At 34.1% G+C, this 22,447-nt stretch overlaps 2 protein-coding genes across 4 annotated transcripts in view; both read right to left on the bottom strand.

The window, feature by feature from the left end:
• Positions 1-1,812: 1,812 nt before the first annotated feature.
• The window catches only part of LOC144978981 (uncharacterized), a 36,159-nt gene continuing 15,524 nt past the window's right edge, over positions 1,813-22,447 (bottom strand). For all 3 annotated transcript variants that reach the window (XM_078925611.1, XM_078925600.1, XM_078925605.1), the window contains exon 2: positions 1,813-5,638. In XM_078925611.1, coding sequence (XP_078781737.1) covers positions 1,968-5,537 — 3,570 coding nt within the window. In that variant the 5' untranslated portion in view covers positions 5,538-5,638 and the 3' untranslated portion in view covers positions 1,813-1,967. The remainder of the gene's footprint in view (positions 5,639-22,447) is intronic.
• LOC144974920 (uncharacterized) lies at positions 8,119-8,490 on the bottom strand. The gene has a single exon (XM_078918474.1). The coding sequence runs from the start codon at positions 8,488-8,490 to the stop codon at positions 8,119-8,121; it is 372 nt and encodes a 123-aa protein (XP_078774600.1).

Consider the following 22,447-nt stretch of genomic DNA (forward strand, 5'->3'; position numbering starts at 1 on the left):
AATGTAAAATAAAATGGAGTCACTCACATTAATATATAGCCGAAACACGTGTTTTTCTGTGGTCTTTCTCCACTTCTTCAGACGGCGGCATACTTTTCCGTAGAATGATCTTATTCATTTGGGGTTCAATGATGATGTTCTTGCGCCCTTACTTCCGTTTTGTATAGCAATCACAAAGCCTCAATAACACACGAAAACAAAGCAAAAAGCACCAAATTAGCAATGCACTATTGGGAACAGATAAACACTAATAAAACACCAACAATAACCTGGGAGATTGTCAGGGAAAGCTGCTCCTACAGATGCGGTGCTAGAAAATGCAACCTGTGCCTGACACTTACAGAGAAACTGGAAATACTATTACACAACCACAGAAACAACAACACCTTAAACAAAAAATCAGAACTAATGACAATGACAATGTGCAGAGACTCTACTAATAAATTCAAGCTCAAAACCCAAAAGGTTAAATTCCCCCCCCCCCCCCCCCCCCCCCCGGCCCTATTATAATCATTATTCTTGCCATTATTATTATTATTATTATTATTATTATTATTATTATTATTGATTATTATTATTTCTATTATTAATTATTACTACCATTATTATTATTATTATTATTATTATTATTATTATTATTATTATTATTATTATTATTATTATTATTATTATTACCATTATTCATTATTATTATTATTATTATTACCATTATCATTATTATTATTATTATTATTATTATTATTATTATTATTATCACTAAAATGAATCTAATTCTTTAAAACCACAATATCTCAATGACAACAAAACATAGGGTTTTGAAGACCTATGCATGGTCAGTATTATTATATGGCTGCGAAAGCTGGACGATTACAGAAGACATTAGAAAGAAACTGGAGGCAGCAGAAATGTGGTTTCTTAGAAGGATGTTAAGAATCTCATGGACAGAGAAGAAAACTAATGAAGAAGTATTAGAGCAAGCAGAAACTAAAAGGTTATTAATTCGTACAATAAGAAAAAGACAAAAATGCAATTTTTAGGGCACCTAAATCGACTTAAATCTATTGAACATCTTGCTCTCACAGGAAAGATAGAAGGTAAAAAGAGTAAAGGTAGATCAAGAAAAACATATTTGAATAGTTTGAAGGGCTGGGTGACAAAGAAAGAGAAGAGTAATACACTATTAGTTTTCCGAGGTTATCTGATCAGAGAGATGAATGGCGTACCATGATCACCTATGTCTGGCACAGACTTGGTACTTGAAGAAGAAGATCAATCTTACTGTTATTATTATGATTATCATTATCATACACATACACGCAATGAATGCACACATCAACACTAATCACCGCTAAATCATCAACAAAACGGAAGTAAGGACGCACAAACATCATCATTGAACCCCAAATGAATAAAATAATTCTACGGAAAAGTATGCCGCCGACTGAAGAAGTGGATAAAGACCGCAGAAACACGTGTTTCGGCTATATATAAAAATGTGAGTGACTCCCATTTTATATATATACATACATACATACATACATACATACATACATACATACATACATACATACATACATACATACATACATACATACATACATACATGTCATACATATTGTATGCATTGCATTGTGGACTTAGTCACATCAAAATCACATAAGGAAAAATAATCAAATTCTTTGCATGAAATATTTTTTAGAAACAAAACAAATCAAATAACAATAATAATAATAATAATAATAATAATAATAATAATAATAATAATAATAATAATAATAATAATAATAATAATAATAATAATAATAATAATAATAGTAATATCATCCCCAGTATCTTGGAGAAAGCGATAAAGAGATGTAAATATGAAATTTATTACAATGGTATCAGTGAAGTAACTTATCTGCAGCGGGAATGAAATGTAAAAGAATCCCAGCAGTTTTGGTAGCCTTCAAAGCATCTTGAAAAGATTATTCTTTAGCATAAATAATGTCAGTTATACTTATGTCCTTATTCTTAACCATATGTTTTGGTTCACCTATTCGAGCATAACGCGAGGTTGAGACATTTGTAGAATATACAACCTCTACTGCTTTATCTTTTGGTTCACTTTTACTGTCGTCTTTATTAAATCCAATAGCTTGTGTAGTTGAAGAATCCGCCATCATTTCGAGGATTTCCATTTGACACTCTCGAGATTGAGCAATAATATCTGTAGCATCATTTAAATCCATTTTATAATCACCATGATTATCATCTGAATTGGAATTTGCATTGCCACCTTGTAAGTGTGAGGACGGCAAAATATTAGAATAATTGTGAACAGTTTCACCAGATGTTTTACTGAGTTCATTATTCCTTGTTCCAAATGACTCAAATAATTCATAATGATCAATTTGACTCCCAAAGCAGCGATTATCAGACCTTCCTGTACAATCAGAACAATCAAAAGGCTGTAAAGTAAATAATCTAACTTGTCCATTGGAGACAATCTTGATAACTTTTTGAGTCTTCAATATGCCCGATTGTAAATTTTTTCCACTGGCACTTGAATGCATAGACTCAGATTGTGAATGTTTTCCACTGGTACTTGGATGCACTGACTCATTATAACAGATATGCTCACAACTGATAACAGAAATACTGGGCTCCTTCAGTGGTGTATAATCTACTTGGAGAGATTTCTTGTCGTAACATTCTGGATTGATCATTCCACTTTCATTTTTACTGTTATTGATATCTTCCACCAAAGCGTTGTTAAAATCACCTTTGGTTTTATGACCTGATACGTCTTTAGTTTGGCACCTTGCAACATTCAGATTTTTTGCTGTCAGAGTTTTTATACTGGCGGCATCTGTTTGAATTTTGTGAAGTTTTAGTACCATAAACTTGGATTTATCATAAGATTTTTCAATGTCAGTGCTTTTTTTGTTATTTTTCTCTAAAACATCATCAAAATCATCACACAAGTCACCAGATTCTTCATCACTATGAGATCCTTCAATTTTCTGACTCTGTACTATTTGATTGTTTACGACATCGGCGTGGTCTTTATTCTTTTGAATCTTAACTCTATGCTTGGCTTTGGTGTTACATGGTTTTTCTTTTTCAGAATTACTTTTGTTCTTTTCTTTTATTAAAACTTTATCAAAATCATTGACAATAACCTGTACTTTATCAGGTTTAGACACAGTGACATTCATATTTTTTGCAGGGGGGGATCTAATTACAAGGACAGCTATTTGATTTTTCTGAGGATTAACAATAGTCTTAGATTTAGACATATCGGACAATAATTCTTTAGAATGCTTCTCATTTCTTAGTAGAGACTTTTTCTTCATCCCTGTAATATCTGATTTGTCTGTAAGTGTACTTGGTACACTCTCAATGTTTTCAGGGCCTTCTACATCGGTATTTCCTTTTGATGCAGATTTCCTCAAAAGGGGTTCTTTTTTATGAATCCTTCTCATATGATTGAAAGCAGAGCCTCTGGTACGAAAGGACATATTACACTCAGAACACATAATTGGCCTATCTCTAGTATGAACTCTCTCATGCTGATTTCGGTTTGACCTTGATTTCCAACTCTTTTCACAGAAAGAACATGTGAATTTTAATTTCTCCCTTCTAATAAAGTCACCACTGTCATCTGTGTGAGATTTCTCATGGTCATCTCTAGCATTCTGGGATGTAAAAGGTTCTACATCACAAAAGAAGCATTTATATTTGTGAATAATTTTATCACCAAACTCCTCACATTCATCTTTTGGTTTTGAAACCAATTCCTTTTCCTTTACTCTCTCATTCTCATCCCTTTCCTCATATTTTCTCTCATTCTTTTCTCCTTCATATTGTCCCTTATTCCCATCAATACCATTATCATTCTCGGTAACAACCATATTGCATATCCTAAGCAATGGAGTTTTCTTCAATGAAGGTTCCTTTTTATGATGCCTCCTCATGTGGTAATAAACAGCACCTCTGGTAATGAATGTCTTTTTACATTCAGAGCACTCAAAAGGTCTTTCTCCTGTATGAATTCTCTCATGCTGCTTAAGATCACATATTTTACTCCATCCTTTACCACAGAAAGAACATTTATGTGTGTATAGCGTCAAATTCATGTTTTCTCTCTTTTTTCTTTTCACCCTTTGGATGCTTTTATCATGCATTTTTTCTTTGTTCCCACTGTCACTTTGGATTGGATCAGTTTTGGCTTGCTCAGACATCTCTTTAATTTTGTCTTTGTGTAACTCCCAGTCATGGCTTGTCTTTATATGAAGATTACGATGACGTGAAGTAATAAATGTCCTTGGACACTCTGGACAACAATATGGCCGTTCTCCTGTATGATATCTTACATGCTTAACAAGGTCAGCCTTTCTTTTCCATGTTTTGGGGCAATAAGGGCACTGGTGGGGCGTTTTTGGCAAAATCTCAGGTGCCCAATTATGGTATTCTTTCATATGTTTATTCATTTCACCTGCCTTAAAAAATGATTTTGGACACATTGAACATAAATATGGCCTTTCCCCTGTATGATATCTCACGTGGTCAACAAGCTCACACCGTTTTTTCCAGGTTTTGGGACAGTATGGACATTTGTGAACCTTGTGCTTATTCTCTGTTGAAGAAACATCTTCAGCACTTTCTCCTTCATGTGTAGAGCTTTTCTCCCCTTCCGCATCATCTGATACATTTCTTTCCTTATTATTCCCCACCACCGTAATAGAAGGATTATCCATCTCTATATCAATTGGGTTTTCTTTTGAATTGTTGAAATTTAATAAAAGGGAAGTTTTCCTCAATTCAGGCTGTTTCTTGTGAATTCTTCTCATATGCATGAAAACAGCACCTCTTGTGCGAAAAATCTTCATGCAATCTGAGCATTGAAAAGGTTTCTCTCCCGTATGAATTCTTTCATGAGTCCTAAGAGATCCTGTGGTTTTCCATCCCTTACCACAGAAAGAGCACTGAAATTTGTATAATCCATTCTCAGTATTTCTTAGTCTAGCTGAATGGTCATTTTTTTGTTTTATGAAATGAGGATGTTTATTCCTGGTATGTTTGTAAAGACTAGACTGGGCACGATACGTTTTGTTACACAAAGTGCATTGAAAAGGCCTTTCATCAGTATGAGTTTTTTCATGTCTCATGAGTTCATATTTTGTCATACATCTTTTGCTGCAAATACAACATATGAATTTTCTTACATGTTCTATATTCAATTCCCTGTCGGTGGTGTCTTCTTCCGATTTGCTAATGCCCTTCACAATACGGATATCTTCTTGCTTTATTTCATCTCTTATCTCCTCTTTCACTTCGGTGAGAACATTTTCTGAGCCTGCCTCACGATTCTCATCCATCGGTAGTGGATCTACAATGACTTCAATATGTTCAAAAGTCTCTGAAATGCCAGAAGACCCATCAGAATTAATTATATTATGAGTTTGTAAGTGTTTCACAAAATCACTTTCTGTGCCTAATATTTGATTACATACATAGCATAAAAAGAATTCTCTCATTTCTTTGTCTCCCATTATTTAAGCGTGGATTTTAATTTTTTAACAAAGTTATTCTTGTAGAGATGATATTAATAAACGGCAGATTGTAGTTGATGAAATGAACTGATGTGAATAATCTGGAAATAAATAAGAAAGTAAAAATGAATTAGTAGTAGTAGTAGTAGTAGTAGTAGTAGTAGTAGTAGTAGTAGTAGTAGTAGTAGTAGTAGTAGTAGTAGTAGTAGTAGTAGTAGTAGTAGTAGTAGTAGTAGTAGTAGTAGTAGTAGTAGTAGTAGTAGTAGTAGTAGTAGTAGTAGTAGTAGTAGTAGTAGTAGTAGTAGTAGTAGTAGTAGTAGTAGTAGTAGTTAGTAGTAGTAGTAGTAGTAGTAGTAGTTAGTAGTAGTTAGTAGTAGTAGTGTAGTTTAGTAGTAGTAGTTGTAGTAGTTAGTAGTATAGTTATAGTAGTAGTAGTTAGTAGTAGTAGTAGTAGTAGTAGTAGTAGTAGTAGTATTAGTAGTAGTAGTAGTAGTAGTAGTAGTAGTAGTAGTAGTAGTAGTAGTAGTAGTAGTAGTAAGTGAGTAGTAGTAGTAGTAGTTAGTAGTAGTGTAGTAGTAAGTGTAGTAGTAGTAGTAGTAGTAGTTATAGTAGTAGTAGTAGTAGTAGTAGTATATAGTAGTAGTATAGTAGTAGTAGTAGGTATTATGTTAGTAGTAGTAGTAGTAGTAGTAGTAGTAGTAGTAGTAGTAGTATAGTGAGTGTAGTAGATGAGTAGTAGTAGTATTGGTAGTAAGTAGATAGTAAGTATGTAGTTAGTAGTATAGTAGTAGTAGTAGTAGTAGTAGTAGTAGTAGTAGTAGTAGTAGTAGTAGTAGTAGTAGTAGTAGTAGTAGTAGTAGTAGTAGTAGTAGTAGTTCTATTATTAATATTATTATTATTGCATATGTATTATTGAACTGACAATGACAAAGAAAAATTTTAAGTAAGTAAAATGCAATTTAAAATATAAATCATAAAATGAACTGAAAACAAAAAAACAACAAAAAAAAGTTGTCACTTGAAAATTTTCTCAATACGACATTTTTCTAAGGGTATGGAATACTATGTCAATGGTCAAACGTTTCTCAGAATCTATTCCATGAAATTGTCTGAAAATTTCAACAGTTATCACAGAGATAATGTATCATGTCACCATAGAGAAATGTATTTGATAAGCTATATAATATGTATTTTGAATTATAATCATAATTATAAATTTTTAACATCTATTTTGTCATAACATTTTGATTCTCAACTTTGTAATGTTCTAATAAAAATTCCATAGCTAAGGCTGTAAAATTTCTCGATGGTGGCACACTACGCTACAATGTTGATAAGGGGGAAGAATATGGAAGTCATTCCTTCATTAGTCTTTATAGAACGCTTGCCACAAGATTGTTATATTTTTTTATGCAAGAACCCCAAATTAGGTCGCAAAATGGGTATCAACACAGATAATTTATATTTTTCACCAAAAATGTTGCTTTTCAGCAATGACGATACGGAATGATTAAAACCGACTAATATAGGTAAATAATTATTTTTTTAGAAAACACCCAAACTGCTCCTTAATTAAATATATGCAAAGTGCTGAACAAAAACTGAGATGAATATCATATCAGTGATTGGGCTTTAAAATGGACCATGTGTTCCTTAAATTTAAATGTCTTTTAAACATAAGTAACAATATATTGGGACTTTACACATTGCATAGTCCTCAAGATAAAAATATTAAAAAGAGAGAAACAGATAATAGGATGAATTCATTTAAATCTTTTTAACCCTATTCCACTCCATGGGGTGGTTTTACACCCCAGCCCTATGTTTTTCACCAATAACTTTTGTATTTTTTGAGCTAGAAAGTTGAAATTTTATGTAATCGCTAATTGTTATATGATAATTGTGACCACAAAGTATCATTTATATCAGTATAATATATTTTGAGTTATATAGGTATAAAATGTCAGATACCCTATTCATATCCGATGGGGTGTAAAACCACCCCATGACAAAAAAGAGAAAAAAATGGAACATTCCTATTTCAATCCTATGGGGTGGTTTTACACCCCATCCTGTCTAATAAAAAATATAAGACTACACCTATTCTAATCCAAGGGGGTGGTTTTACACCCCATCCTATGTATAGAGAAAACATGAGCAACTAAATCAAATACCTATATAAACAAGCAATAAACAGACAAGGATTTCATTAACCTATTTTGATAGTATTATATACATGTGTATACAAAACACACATGAAATAGAAAAACAATAACACAATAAGTAAAAACTGAGGCCATAATGAGTTTTATTTTTAAAAACCAAGTGAATTTTATTGAAATTAAATTTTATCTTTGGAACAAGTCAAATATAACACTGTGACAACTTTTATTTTATTTTAATTTTTGATATGTATGATATACTACACGCATATCAGTTAATTTTTTTTAAAACACGAAACATGAATTAGATTTATTTCTTCTCGTAACCAACTGGAAGAAATGAGTTTCAAAATCAAAATTTAATAGGGTAACAACAAAAATATTTCTTGTGGTTTGATTTATGTCTGACTAAAGACAATTCAGAGGTGAAAGCAAAGCTTGATTCTGATTTTTTTCAAATCCTTGCCATGTTTGAATTTCTCAGGAAGAAAACGTTTGACTCTACGAACTGTCCCAACTCCTGTCAATCCTTGCTTTCTGAGCCATAACAAAAGCTCTTTGTCCGTGATAAAATTATCAAAAGTAATATTTCTACCACTTTTGCAATATGGCATAGCTAATTCCTTGACAGTTTCTCTTCCTAAATTTGTCCTCCTTTCTCCATATTTTCCAATATAGGAAATTGCTCTCAGTGGATAAGCAGTCTTAGAATCACATATCCAGAATATTTTCAATCCATAATTATCCGGTTTGCTGGGTAAATATTGAAGAAACTTGACTCTCCCCTCCATGGGATTAATTGCTCATCCACTGTAAGGTTCATGTCTGTAGTATATATCTTAGATGGTATCAAAAAGGTCCCTGATTGGCGCAAAAACATTCTCTTCTGACTGTTCGAGTAGTCCTGTCGTCAAACCTTAGACTTAGAGCATTTGTTAGGTTCAGAAAACGCTTCATTGTCATTGTTGCTCTGGCCACAGGGTCTGCTGCAATGCCGCTCCATATTCTTGCCACATTGACCAGGTTCAAATTTCTTGCTCCCAAATGGTAATATAATCCAAGCAAAGCCATGATTTCTATACCGTCTGTCTTCACCCACATGTCACCCTGGCATCTCATCCCCTCCAAATTTGTAAATCTAACAATGCTAGAAATGACAAGTGGCGTAAAAAAGAGTAAAAACTGATAGCGGGTCAACAACACATTTGATGTTAACATTCCTTACATTATGAGATTTGACCTGTCTAAAAACATTACATTGCCTTTGCCTAAAGTTTTGGACAACAGGCTCTTCAGACCATACTGTTCCATCATTTGAAGTTAAAGTTTGTTTGAAGTTAAAGTTTGAGCTACTCCAGTTGGTAACGTTGTCAAAGTTGCATCTTCTTGAATATCCTCATCTCTGTCCTCAACTTCATCAACTAGCATTTCGGGATCTGAATCGTCTAGAATGGATGCAACTTCATCACCTTGGCTGCTGGCATAATCTAAAACGTCCCCATCATCCTCATCACCATCCTCTTCTAGATCATTCAGGGTTTGTACAATGACATCTGAAACATGAGATATCAAATAGGTGAAAAAAAAAAAAAAAAAAAAAACATTTTTTTCCTTTCAAGTTATTGAGTAGGTACAACATATAAGACTATTATACTCTTGCAATAAAATTGAGCAGCTTCTCTCTTTTCTGAAGAAAGATCTCATATGATATTAAACATAAAAAATGCTTTTGGAGTCCAGCTAAAAATTGTACAGTAGATAAGCTCCTCAAACGAAAGACAAACACACAGTTATTTTATCAGCTCCTGCCAGACGTGGCATATTCTAGGAAAAGTGATACGGCTGGCTGGCCTGGTGTCTGTCAACACTTACTGGCTAAGATTTGTGCTACACTGCATGTCTGAGTCTGATTCGCACAGATAATTGTCAAAGTAGTGCAGTATCTTTATGTGACCTATAGTAGTTGAAAGAGAGGTTAACCCTAACAAAACAAAACAAGCAAGAATAGATTCAGAATAAGGGACTTACCTGATGTAGGGTTGGAACTTCATTCTAAGAGTGATGGATCTGAAAGATGAACTGGCTGGAGATCAATAAAGTCTGAACTGTTTTCATCAGTTGTTGAGGGCACTTGAAATGCTCGAAAAATATTCCTATTTGCATCCGCCGCCATTTTCACTTCGTTTTGATTTTATTGTAATGAATGAATCAAATTAATACTCAAAACAAAATGAACAACCTTAGGAACAGGGAGATAGGAGCATCTGCTCTGTGTTGTAATTATTGTAACAGGAACATGTGACAAACAGGAAGGGGAAGAAATGAAAAAGTTGGGTCAGAGTCATGGTGTGGAAAATGTAAAAAATAAAAATAGAACAAGCTGTGAAACAAAACTCTATTTCATTATCTCTATTCTTTGCCCTAATTATGGTAAAAACTGGCGGCATGAATAATAATAATAATAATAATAATAATAATAATAATAATAATATAATAATAATAATAATAATAATAATAATAATAATAATAATAATAATAATAATAATATAATAATAAAAGCAATAATAATAATAGTTCTTTTCATATTTTCCTCTATTAACTTAGGGGTGCAAAACCACCCCATTGGATAAGAATAGGGTAAAAAGCTTTTTTCCTACCATTTGACTAGGGGTGTAAAACCACCCCAATGGAAAAGAATAGGGTAACTCACATTTTTTCTTATCATTGGAATAGGGGTGTAAATCCACCCCATGGGATATGAATAGGACTATGAAAATTGGGAGTGGAATAGAGTTAAAATGTATCATCATTAACGTTAGAAAACAACAACAACAAAAGAGAGTGGTTGTGGAGGTGGCGGCGGCGGCGGCGGTAGTGGGTGCAGGAGCATTTGTAGTGATGATGATGAGATGGTGGTGACTGTAGCAATATTGGGAGTGATGATCATGTGATGGTTGTGGTAGGAGCAGTGGGAGCCGTAGTGATAATGATGTGGATATGGTGTTTGTAGTAGTGGTAATGATGATGATGTGGTGGTTGCAGCTGTAGCGGTAGTGATGATGATGTGGAGGTCGGTGGTGATGGTTGTAGTAAAAGTGTTAGTGAAGATGATGTGAGGTGGCAGTTGTAATATAGTATTGTTTGTGATGATGACGTGGTGGTGGTGTGTGTGTGTATGTTTTGTTTTTGTTTGTTCCTAGGTGTTTAACGGCGCTTTTAACACTGTGTATTTAAGTGCCCATTTCTAGCTTTTATCAATTTTTGTATCGGCCTTGAGAGGCCATAGCTGCCCAATCCTGTTAATACATATGTTAATACTAGTGTAATAAAATTTTATAAAACCATAATAGTTACATGTTTCTTATTTAAAAATGTTTATTTACAATTTCTGCAGGAGTTCACATTCACTGACTGGAACAGAGACTTCAAGTCCCTGGTTTCATAATGTTAAGACCTTATCTGTTCTAACTGTGTACATTCTATCAAAATACATGTCTGTCAAATTGTGAGGCCACAGTTACAGATTCTGCAGAGGGGCTTTTCATACCTCTCTAGAAGTAGGAAACGGTGAGTGAGGGCAGTATGTCTGATCCGGAGTTGATTTAGCCACGAATTGGGTCTGGGGCCGAGGTCAGTTTTGATTTGTTTTAAACATCTCAACTCCATGATTGTTCCCATTCCTTTCGGACATACTTTTTTATTTTAAGTTTTAAATCTGTGTGTGGGATTTTACTGCTATCTGGCAATTCATGGCTCACCACCTCCTTTGCCAGTCGATCCGCTTCTTCATTTCCTTGGATACCCACATGACTAGGTACCCAGGAGAAAACAAACTTTCTTCTTTTTAATAAATAGATACCTGTGATTCTTGGATTGGTGCAATAAAAATTTGAAAGCCTCTTGAGTATGGATAATGATTAGACAAGATTAAGAATTTGTTTTTATTCGATCTCTCAGCCAAACGGAGAGCATTTTGGATTGCTCTCGATTCCGTTGTAAAGATCAAAACATTTTAGACCAGGTGAAGTGATCTGGTGCCTTCCGATGAGTGCAAGGCACAACCTACTGCATCTGCGCTCTTTGAACCATCCGTGAACATGTGAATGTGAGTATAGTTTGTGTATGTTTGTAATATTGCTTTTATAGTGTCTGTTTGTAAATATGTGGGTCTGTTTGTGATTTTTCAAGTTTTGTTAGATCCAAGTTTATGTTTGGTCTATGTATTGACCATGGTGGTGTCTTTGCTTGGACGTATGGATGTATCCTATCTAGACTGATCTTCATGTCTGTGATGTCCTGTTCTATTCTATAACCTAATGGTGGTGTCATTTTTGGGTGCTTACGAAATCTTTGAGTGTTCTATCCGTGCAGTGGACCTTAGTTACATACTGGAGAGCCAGTTTTTTCCTCCTAAGATGGAGAGGTGGCTCATCTGCCTCAACATAAAGGCTTGCCACTGGAGAAGTGCAGAAAGCCCCAAATGCCAAGTGCAGCCCCTGGTGATGAATTGGGTCCAGCTTGCCTACGTAGGATGGTTTTGCAGAGCCATATACGAAAGATGTATAGTCCAATGTTGATCAAATAAGGATTCGGTATATCTTTGAAAGTGTTAGGGTCCGAACCTCATTCCATGCCTGACAAAACTCTCATTAATCTCATTGCTTTCATGAATCGCAGTCTGAGATCTTTGATATGGGCAAGGAAATTTAGTTACCTATCAAAGATCACACCCAGGGCTTGGTCCTTTACCTCAATTCTGGAATTCTACCGTTTTTGATGGGGAGAAGGAGAAGATATTGAGATTTGCCCACTCCGACGTAACTGTCTCTAAATGGTGTCCATACTTAATTTACTTCGATAGCATACAAGAAAGTCATCGACATATAAGGAACAATCAACATTCTGTCTCATTGCATTTACTATTGAGTTTATTTTTATCTCAAACAGAATGGGAGTCAGAATGCTATCCTGTGGAACTCCTGGTCAAACGGATCAGAAAAGGTGGATCCCACTTTGAACTGAAAGGATCTGTTGCTTAAGAATGCGCTCTTGGAAGGTTTCCTCGTATACCAAGATTGTGCAGATCTTTGAGGATTCTGAACTTCCAAGTTGTGTCACAAAGGCATTGCAAATGAAGCTCTTATTATCTGTAACATGCCTGACCGGTGAGTCTTGTTATTGTTTTGCTTTTACATTTTAAGTGATTTGAGTGACTTTTATCTGACACTTCGCCTGGATTTTAATACCATCTAATTTGTGATAGTGATAGTCTTCTGGTTTAATTGATATACATTTTAACGATTTCTAACAGAGGATTTTTCTGAAATTTTAAAATTTTAATATGGATTTTCAAAATTTGTTTACAGCCATATATAGGAAACTTTATTCACTGTGCTTTATTTTACAACTTTTAACAACTACAGTGTTCATAGATCTATTTATAATACTTATTTTATGAACAGACTCAGATGGGGTAGACGAAAACAACGCCCTATTACCACCGTCATTGGTCACCAGCCAACCCCACGCCCGCTCCCCCTACGACCTCGATCCCCGCTTCAATTTATCAACACTCGTCCCCCATCCAATCTAATCACTTCAATGAATACTCCTCACCGTTCCTTGTCAAATGTCAACACTGTCCGTGACAGTCAGTTTGAAATTAACGATCACCATGACAACTCGCAGCAACAGCACCGTTTCGAGCAAGAACAACAGCAACAACATGCAAGTAATGATCAAACCAGTTTAAAAATTGGATTACTAAATGTTAGATCGTGCCGTAATAAAACTCAAGATATAATTGACATTATTGAAGATCATAAAATTATTATTTTTGTCATCTTAAAAACATGGCTTAATCATTCATATGATGATCCAGTTCTGAAAACAATTGCACCCGAAGGCTCTTGTGTTAAATCATTTCCACGCATTGGTAGGAATGGAGGTGGAATTGCAATTATTTACAACATGTCACTCTCTGATAAGATATCATTCCACCATGATGATTTTAGAAGTTTTGAGTACGCTGGATTTGCCATTCATACAAATAATTTTTAAAAGTCGTTTCATTGTATCTACCGCCCACCAGCAAGCCAACAAAACAAAATATCAACAATTGATTTCTTATCAGAGTTCAGAGAATTTATGTTAATTCATTCCATTAACAAAAAGCATAATATGGTGATGGGTGATTTTAACATTGATTATTTCGGAAACAAAAATGAATCCAAAGTATTCCGGGAGCTTATTAATTCAAACAATTCTTTTCAACTCGTAAGCGGTCCTACAAACAACCATGGCCATACAATAGATCATGTCATTACAATTCTTTTCAACTCGTAAGCGGTCCTACAAACAACCATGGCCATACAATAGATCATGTCATTACAGACATTGAACATTCTCTCTCTTCACCTGTCTTGCATATTGATAAAGTAATCTCGGGCCATCATTTAATTGTGTTTTGCGTTTTATTCCCAGTGAAGCTTGAAATAAAAAAGATGATTACATCTCGTAATATGAAGAATATAAACATGAACATTTTTAAACAAGACCTTGACCATAACGTTAAAAATAAACATGATGCAAATGGTCTCCACAAGTCGATTGTTGGTACGGTGGACATGCATGCTCCCTTAAAAACTAGAACAGTAAGGGTGAGACGTCAAGCACCCTGGTATAATACCGAAATGAAATTGACTGGATTAGCCAGGAGGCGGGCAGAAAGAAAATGGCTCAAGTCCAGAGATGATGTTGATAAGAAACTGTACATCGCGGCTAGATATGATGCGAAAGCCGTCAATTTCAGGGCCAAAAAAAAATTATACGAAGACAGCCTGAAAAACGTCGAGTGTTCGAGACAATTGTTTGCCTTGACCACACAGCCGTTTATTGCACTAGATATCTTTCACTTTAGTTTTCTACCGCCTTACCCCCAATGGGAACGACCCACCGTCGATGACGGGGAGACCACCGTGTGGTTACGTCATAAAAGATGTCCTGAACGTGAAAACTGGCCTATATTTATCCCTGCAGGTAGAAAGCACCGCTTGGATTTCATTGTCAGTCAGGCTATAGGACAGATTTCGTAAAATCGTTCATTTTTACACTGCAATTGCTGACCATACACTTCTTCTATATTTTTCTATTTTATATGGATATAACGGCCACATTTTCGTCTTCAAGACGCAATTATTTTCATTGATATCAAGAAATGGTGAGTATACTTTATTCTCTCTTGAAAAATGTATACTTTTCTATTTAAAATTAACCTGAAAAATATTTTTAATTGTTTAAAAATTCAAATTGATGTTATCTGAGTTTTGTTACCCTAACACATGGTAGTAAATATAAGAGTAATAATCTACTTTTAATTTAGCATTTATTTCAATGATTTGTAATGACCGGTTTCTGCACAATGAATGTGTAAACACATCTTGTCTACTCGTAATTCTTTGTTGGCTAACAAAATAGTCCCGTATTCAGACAAACTCCTGAGACAAAAGAACACGAGTCCAATTGTGATGATAACGTTATTGTTGTTGTTGTTTTATGGTGATGATGATGATGATGATGATGGTGATGTTGATGATGATGATGATGATATCGCAGTAATAGTAGTAATCGTAGTAGTAGTAGTAGTAGTAGTAGTAGTAGTAGTAGTAGTAGTAGTAGTAGTAGTAGTAGTAGTAGTAGTAGTAGTAGTAGTAGTAATCGTAGTAGTAGTAGTCGTAGTAGTAGTAGTACACACACACACTCAGAGAGAGAGGGGAGAGAGAGAGAGAGAGAGAGAGAGAGAGAGAGAGAGAGAGAGAGAGAGAGAGAGAGGGAGGGAGGGAGCGTGTGTGTGTGTGTGTGTGTGTGTGTATAAAACTCATGTACGCACATTTTTAGCACAGAACGATTTTTATTGCTTGTTCAGTCAAGTTCTCATGATTTCTCTGTGACAATTGAACTTTGAACCTATAACTTTCACACCGATTTGCCATTCCGTCTTCACGATTCGCACCTTCCCTCGATATTCTTCTACATCGCCCGTTGGTACAGTCAACGGGCGTGGGAAAAGAGGGTAGATAGATATATTATGACATCAAAAAGCGATGTGATCAAAGGTGGCGGATGATTGTGTAACATCAAAAGCCCGGTGGACTGCGCTACAAGGCCGAAGTTTCGAGAGTATATGTGATTTGAGTGGGAGGGGCTTATTTGACTTTGCCGATGACCGACTGGTGGACGATTGAAATTATAATTGTCCTTTTCAGCAGCCAATTGGAAATGGGTAATTGTAAACATCTGATTGGCGCTCCATGGAGAGAAATCAGTTTGGAGGTCATGGGATGAAATTGCTGGAGAGATGGAGTAAATTTGAAATGAATTGAACGTAATTTGGGGCGTTGTCTAGGTGTCAAATAAGACTCTCGCAGACCGGTGATAAATCAAATTTTTTGGCCGTAAATGCTACAGTAAACTTCTTTATCTTATTTTTGCTAAAAATATTTCAGAGTGGGTATATAGGCGGATTCCATTTTGAATAACAGGCATTTAGAACTATATTTTAAAGGAAAATTATTACGTTATTATTATTAGCACGCATCTAGGCGATCACTATCGTATTATTACTAACAATCAATAATATTATTATAACTCTTATAATTACAATTATTATTATTATATTATTATTATTATTATTATTATTATTATTATTATTATTATTATTATTATTATTATTATTATTATTATTATTAATTATCATCATCCTCATCATCATCATCATCATCATCATCATCATCATCATCATCAATATCAATAGTAACTAATGATTTTTTTTCTTTACTCAGATGAATGGTCATACTGAAACAAGCATTGTCTCAATGCAAATGGCAAATGGACTCTGCCGAATAAGCTGTGAAAGGGCTCAAATGAGATATATGGTTAAAAAACATTTCATGCAAACTGCTCCAGAATTAGGAAGTGAAGTTCCACCGGTGAAAAAAAAAGAAAACAGAACGTTGGCTCATTAGATGCTGTTTCTGTGAAATGTAACAATCAGCTGTTCCTTACAATAATCGTGAGGTTTTACGTATGTTAATAAAAAGTATAAAAATGTGTTAAGATCTAGACGTCTATACAAAGTTCAAAGGAATACTTATAACTTTTCTTTATCTATGATTGTCAATTTATTTTAAAATAACAGTTCATTTTGATTATCTGATCATTAATCCTCCCCCCCCCCCCCCCTCCCATCTTTTTCAATGCGTTTATCACGAATTTTTATTGTCAAAAAATGGATATTATTTATTTTTTACTATTTATCATTATATTATTATATTTATTATTATTATATTATTTATTATTATTATTATTATATATTACAATGGTGATCAAGAGTAAGATAAATACACTGATATTATATGATTATTACTAGTATTAGTATTACATCGATATCACGTGTTTCAACTGATTCACAATGATCATTTCTGTTATCCACGATGCTTCGGTTGTTCAATAAGCAGACCATTTTCAACAAATTTCCATTTTAAATAGTATTAGCTATCTGGTCAGCGTCCTTTTTTTTTTGTCGCAGCACTGGAGAGAGAGAGAGAGAGAGAGAGAGAGAGAGAGAGAGAGAGAGAGAGAGAGAGTGTGAGTGTGTGGTGTGTGTGTGTGTGTGTAAGTGTGTGTGTGTGTGTTGGTGTACATAAAACTAATTTATGCAACGTTTTACCGCGAAACAATTTTCATTTTACCACCTCAGTTTAATCTCTCAACAGTTCTCTCTGACAATTGAACTTTGAACCTATAACTTTTAACACAGCTACGTCATTCCATCTTCACGATTCGCACCTCACCGCGATATTCTTTTATGTTGACTCGTGGTACAGTCAAAGGGGTTGAGAGAAGAAGATAGATATTGAGTGACATCATCAAAAGCGATGTGATCAAAGCTGGCGGATGGTTGTGTAACATCAAAGACCAGTGACTGGTCTACAAGGCCTATCATATTCGTGGGTATGTGTGATTTGAGTAGGAGGAGCTTTCTTGACTTTGCTGATGACCGAGTGGTGGACAATTGAAATTAGAATTGTCCTTATTCAGCAGCCAATTGGAAATGGGCAATTGTAAAAAGCTGATTGGACGCTCCATGTAAAGAAAGCAGTTTGAGGGACATGAAAGGAAATTGCCGGAGAGCGTGGAGTGGGGAGGAGTAAATCATATTGAATGAATTGATAGTAATTTGGGGCGTTGTGAAGTTAAAAAAACTCTCGGAAACAGGTGATGGCCGCAAATGATTCAGTAAAATTCTTTATTCTTTCTTTCTTTCTTTTTTTTTATTTACTTTCTGTCAGAGTGGACATATAAAGGCGAATTCCATTTTTTTTAAACGGGCATTTAGAACGATATTTTAAAGAGAAATTATTGCGTTTTACCAAAATTAGCAGGCGTTTAGGTGATAGCTACTATATTATTTTCATGAAAATGATCATGATCATCATCATCTATCATTATTATTATTATTATTATTATTATTATTATTATTATTATTATTATTATTATTATTATTATTATTATTATTATATTATTATTATTATCGTCATTATTATAATTATTATTATTATTATTATATTATTATTATTATTATTATTATTATTATTATTATTATTATATTATATTATTATTATTATTATTATTATTATTATTATTATTATTATTATTATTATTATTATTATTATTATTATTATATAGTTTAGATCTATACGAACGTCAAAGGAATGTATATAACATATCTTTTCCTAAGAATTGTCAATTGCCATTACTAAAATCTGTTCGTTTTGATCATTTGATCAACAAACCCCTACAATTCGGTGATTACGCATTTTTTTATTGCTTTCAAAAAAGGATATTGCTGTACAGGTGAGCGGATATCTCAACAATGCTTCATTACAAAACGACTTTGATTATATATTTCTACTCTGTGAATATTGATGATTATTGCAGTATTTCTCATTTATTTGTATAAACTCAGATAACTATGTAATTTTTGATTATATCGTTTGAAGTAATTAAAATTTATGACCCATTTTTATGGTTATTTCCTATAAAATCTAATCCAAATGATCTACTAAAATTATATCAAATAAAAGTATGTAGATCACTAGTTATGACTCTAAAATATCTTATTGCAACATCTAATAGCATCTTTACTACGCCACTTTGAACTTGAGAAAAAAATCATCAAAATAGGAAAAATTGCTCAGTCGCCCTTTCGGCACAGGCCGTGACTCACCATCTGTTATGAACTAGCATCCGGCAAAATTTACCTGTCGAACTAAAGTGAAAGCAGTAAACGGCTGTGACCAAGGAACTGCTGCGACAACAGACGCAAGCAGCTCTCCCATCTTTAATTGATCGTGCAGATCTACCAACTCACTTTGGTCAATATTTTAAAGAAAAAACAGATACCATCAGGAAAGAACTCTCATCTGAATCGATCCAAACAACATTTGACAAGTTTCATGGTGATTCGTTAACAAATTTTTTAAAGATCACTGAAGCTGACTTACGTGACTGCATTATGTCGTCTCCAACTAAAAGTTGCGATTTAGATCCCGTAAATACTGCCATTCTAAAAAAGTGCATTGATGTAATTTTAACACCATTTACATGTATTGTTAGTAATTTGTTGCAGTCAGGTGCTGTAACAGACATTTACAAAGTTGCTCATGTCAAACCTCTTTTGAAAAAACCTGATCTAGATGAAGAGAACTTAAAAAACTATCGCCCTGTCTCTAATCTTCCTTTTCTCTCTAAAATCTTAGAAAAGCTTGTTTTGAAACAATTACTGTTTCATCTTAAAAATAATTGTCTTGAAGAAAAATTTCAGTCGCTTATAGGCAACATCATTCGACGGAAACTGCACTTGTTAGGGTTGTTAATGATCTCCTCTTTGTTATAGACAATGGTTCATGTTCTTTGCTGAATTTGCTTGACCTATCGTCTGCTTTTGATACTATTGATCACAATCTTCTCCTCAAACGTCTTGAAATTACTTATGGCGTGTCTGGTGCAGCGCTTGATTGGTTAAGGTCATATTTGTTTAATCGTAAACAGATTATTACAGTGGATGAATATAGATCTGAGGAAATCATTCTTGATTGTGGGGTTCCCCAGGGTTCAGTACTTGGACCCGTTCTTTTTGTTTTGTATGTTGGACCTCTGTCTAAAATCATTAGAAGTTTCGGTCTGTCTTACCACCAATACACTGATGATACGCAATTGTATAGCAATGACTATGAAAAATGTTTTTTTCTCTTTTTGAGGAAAATTTTGTCTGAAATCAAAGCCCTATCTCCACTGAGTAAAAATGTTTTTGAATTTTGAAATTCCATCCATGAATAAACAAGTTATGCAATTTCAAAGGTGTCATTTATTTGGATGACCCGCAAAGAGGAAAAAAACACGAAAATATGGGACGCTTTTTCGGCATTTTTTTCGACCTTTGGTTGTATCTTGCGTAATAAGTGGATTAAAAGATTGAAATTTGGCAATTTTATGGCAAATTTGATAGAGAATATGATGAAAGAGTTCTAACTTATATAAACACACACACAGATATATATATATATATATATATATATATATATATATATATATATATATATATATATATATATATATATATATATATATATATATATATATATAATATATATATATAGAAGGAAAAGAGAAATTGGACAAGGGGACAAAGGTTACTGATAGAACGTGACTTGGAACACAATAATTAAACCCATGCTGAGATTGTAGATCATTGCAATCGAAAACTTTTAACATTATAATTTCTTAAATTCTTGTAAACTAAACAGTCAAATTATCAGCTGTTTATTGAACCCAAACGCAATGGCAGACGATAAACATCCCTCTGCCAGTGAGACCGCGCAGACATTTTGACTAGTCATGAACTTTAAAACGAGGTCAACCAATCAGAAAGCGCTTTGCCACGACCCGCTCAGCCGCTGTTTGGTGCCAAATCGTTTTGAACTTGTGATTCGGGCTGTAGGGGGGGGGGGGGGGGGGGGGGGGGGGGGGGGCAAAATGGCTTTGTCTTTTACAAATGAAGAACAAATTAGGATGGTGTTTTGAAAAATACGGGAAAAGTACTCGTCATATTCATATGAAATTTTACAACCTAAAAGAAAAAATGTTCATGTATTACCTTGTCAGCGACAAAACCTACACGCCCAGTAGTTTTAGAAATATTTTACTCCAAAGAGTAAAAATCTATTTTTAACGGTCTTGTGGTAATCGTACGAGTTTTGTCGCTTGACATAATCTAAAATGACCTTTTTTCTAACTGTGTGCCAACTTTCAGTCATATTCATCGATAAACAGTGTCGTAATTAAATTTTTAAAATAGCATATAACAAACGGCTTCGTCCCATATTTTGTCGCGAAAAAGAGGCCCAAAGATTTGTGCGGGATAGTCATTGCTAAATTGTACTGCGTTTCCAATACGAGAAATTTACCAGAAGTATCAGCCGATAGTAAGAATTGTATCCAAAGTGTTAAGAAATGGATGAATGAGAACAGACTGAAACTGAATGATGATAAGACAGGTGCTGTATGTTGAGAACAGGAAGTTGAAAAGTGAAACATTTGAAGCTGGGGGATGCCTCCATTCAAATTGTTGACAAAGTGAAAAACCTTGGCACATTCATAGACTCTGGACTGTCGATGGAGCATCAGGTTAATAATTTGGTTAGATCTCTCTTTTTCCAACTAAAAAAGATCGCTTCCATTATACGGTTCAGATCTGAGGATGTGACCAAACACCTGGTTGTGTCCCTCGTACTATCGAAATTGGATTATTGCAATGCTCTGTTGTTTGGCATTTCGCAATATAAACTGAGACGTCTTCAGATTGTCCAAAACAGCGCTGCCAGACTAGTATTCATGAAGCGTAGGTGCGATTCTGCCATGGCTGCCTGTTGAGAAAAGGATTACATTCAAAGCTTGTGTTTTAGTGTATCGGTTGTCTTGAGGGTACTGCCCCTTCCTACATTTCGGAACTAATTGAAAGATATTCAAAACCATGCCCCTTACGTTCGGCAAGTGATTCCACGAAACTAGTTGTTCCTCGAATACGGAAAAATGCTGGAATGAGATCCTTTTCTCATTTCAGACCCTCTGTTTGGAACGCCTTACCACAGATCATTCGTGAAAAAGAATCTTTGTCTATTTTTAAACATTCGCTTAAAATATATCTGTTTCGTCTTTACTAGATGGTATGAGAAGCAAGATAGGTCTGTCTGGTTTCGGTTGTGAGTTGTGTGTGTGTGTGTATGCTTGTGTGTGTGAATGAGTATGTTTCAGTCAAAGTAATTTGTAATTTAAGCGCTTAGAGTCTGGTGTCTCGGAGTAATAGCGCCATATAAGTTTTCAGCATTATTATTATTATTATTATTATTATTATTATTATTATTATTATTATTATTATTTATTATTATTATTATTATTATTATTATTATTATTATTATTATTATTATTATTTTATTATTATTATTATTATTATTATTATTATTATTATTATTATTATTATTATTATTATTATATTATTATTATTATATTATTATTATTATTATTATTATTAAACTCTCTAGTAGAACAAGGTGATCAACAGTTGTGATGGTGGTGGGAGTGATGATGATGCAATTGTGGTGCTTGCACTCTAATGATACTGTTGGCTAG

The sequence above is a fragment of the Berghia stephanieae genome, chromosome 1 (assembly GCF_034508935.2).
Source record: "Berghia stephanieae isolate SIO BIC M18660-M18661 chromosome 1, UCSD_Bste_1.3, whole genome shotgun sequence".
In the NCBI taxonomy this organism is placed as follows: domain Eukaryota; kingdom Metazoa; phylum Mollusca; class Gastropoda; order Nudibranchia; family Aeolidiidae; genus Berghia; species Berghia stephanieae.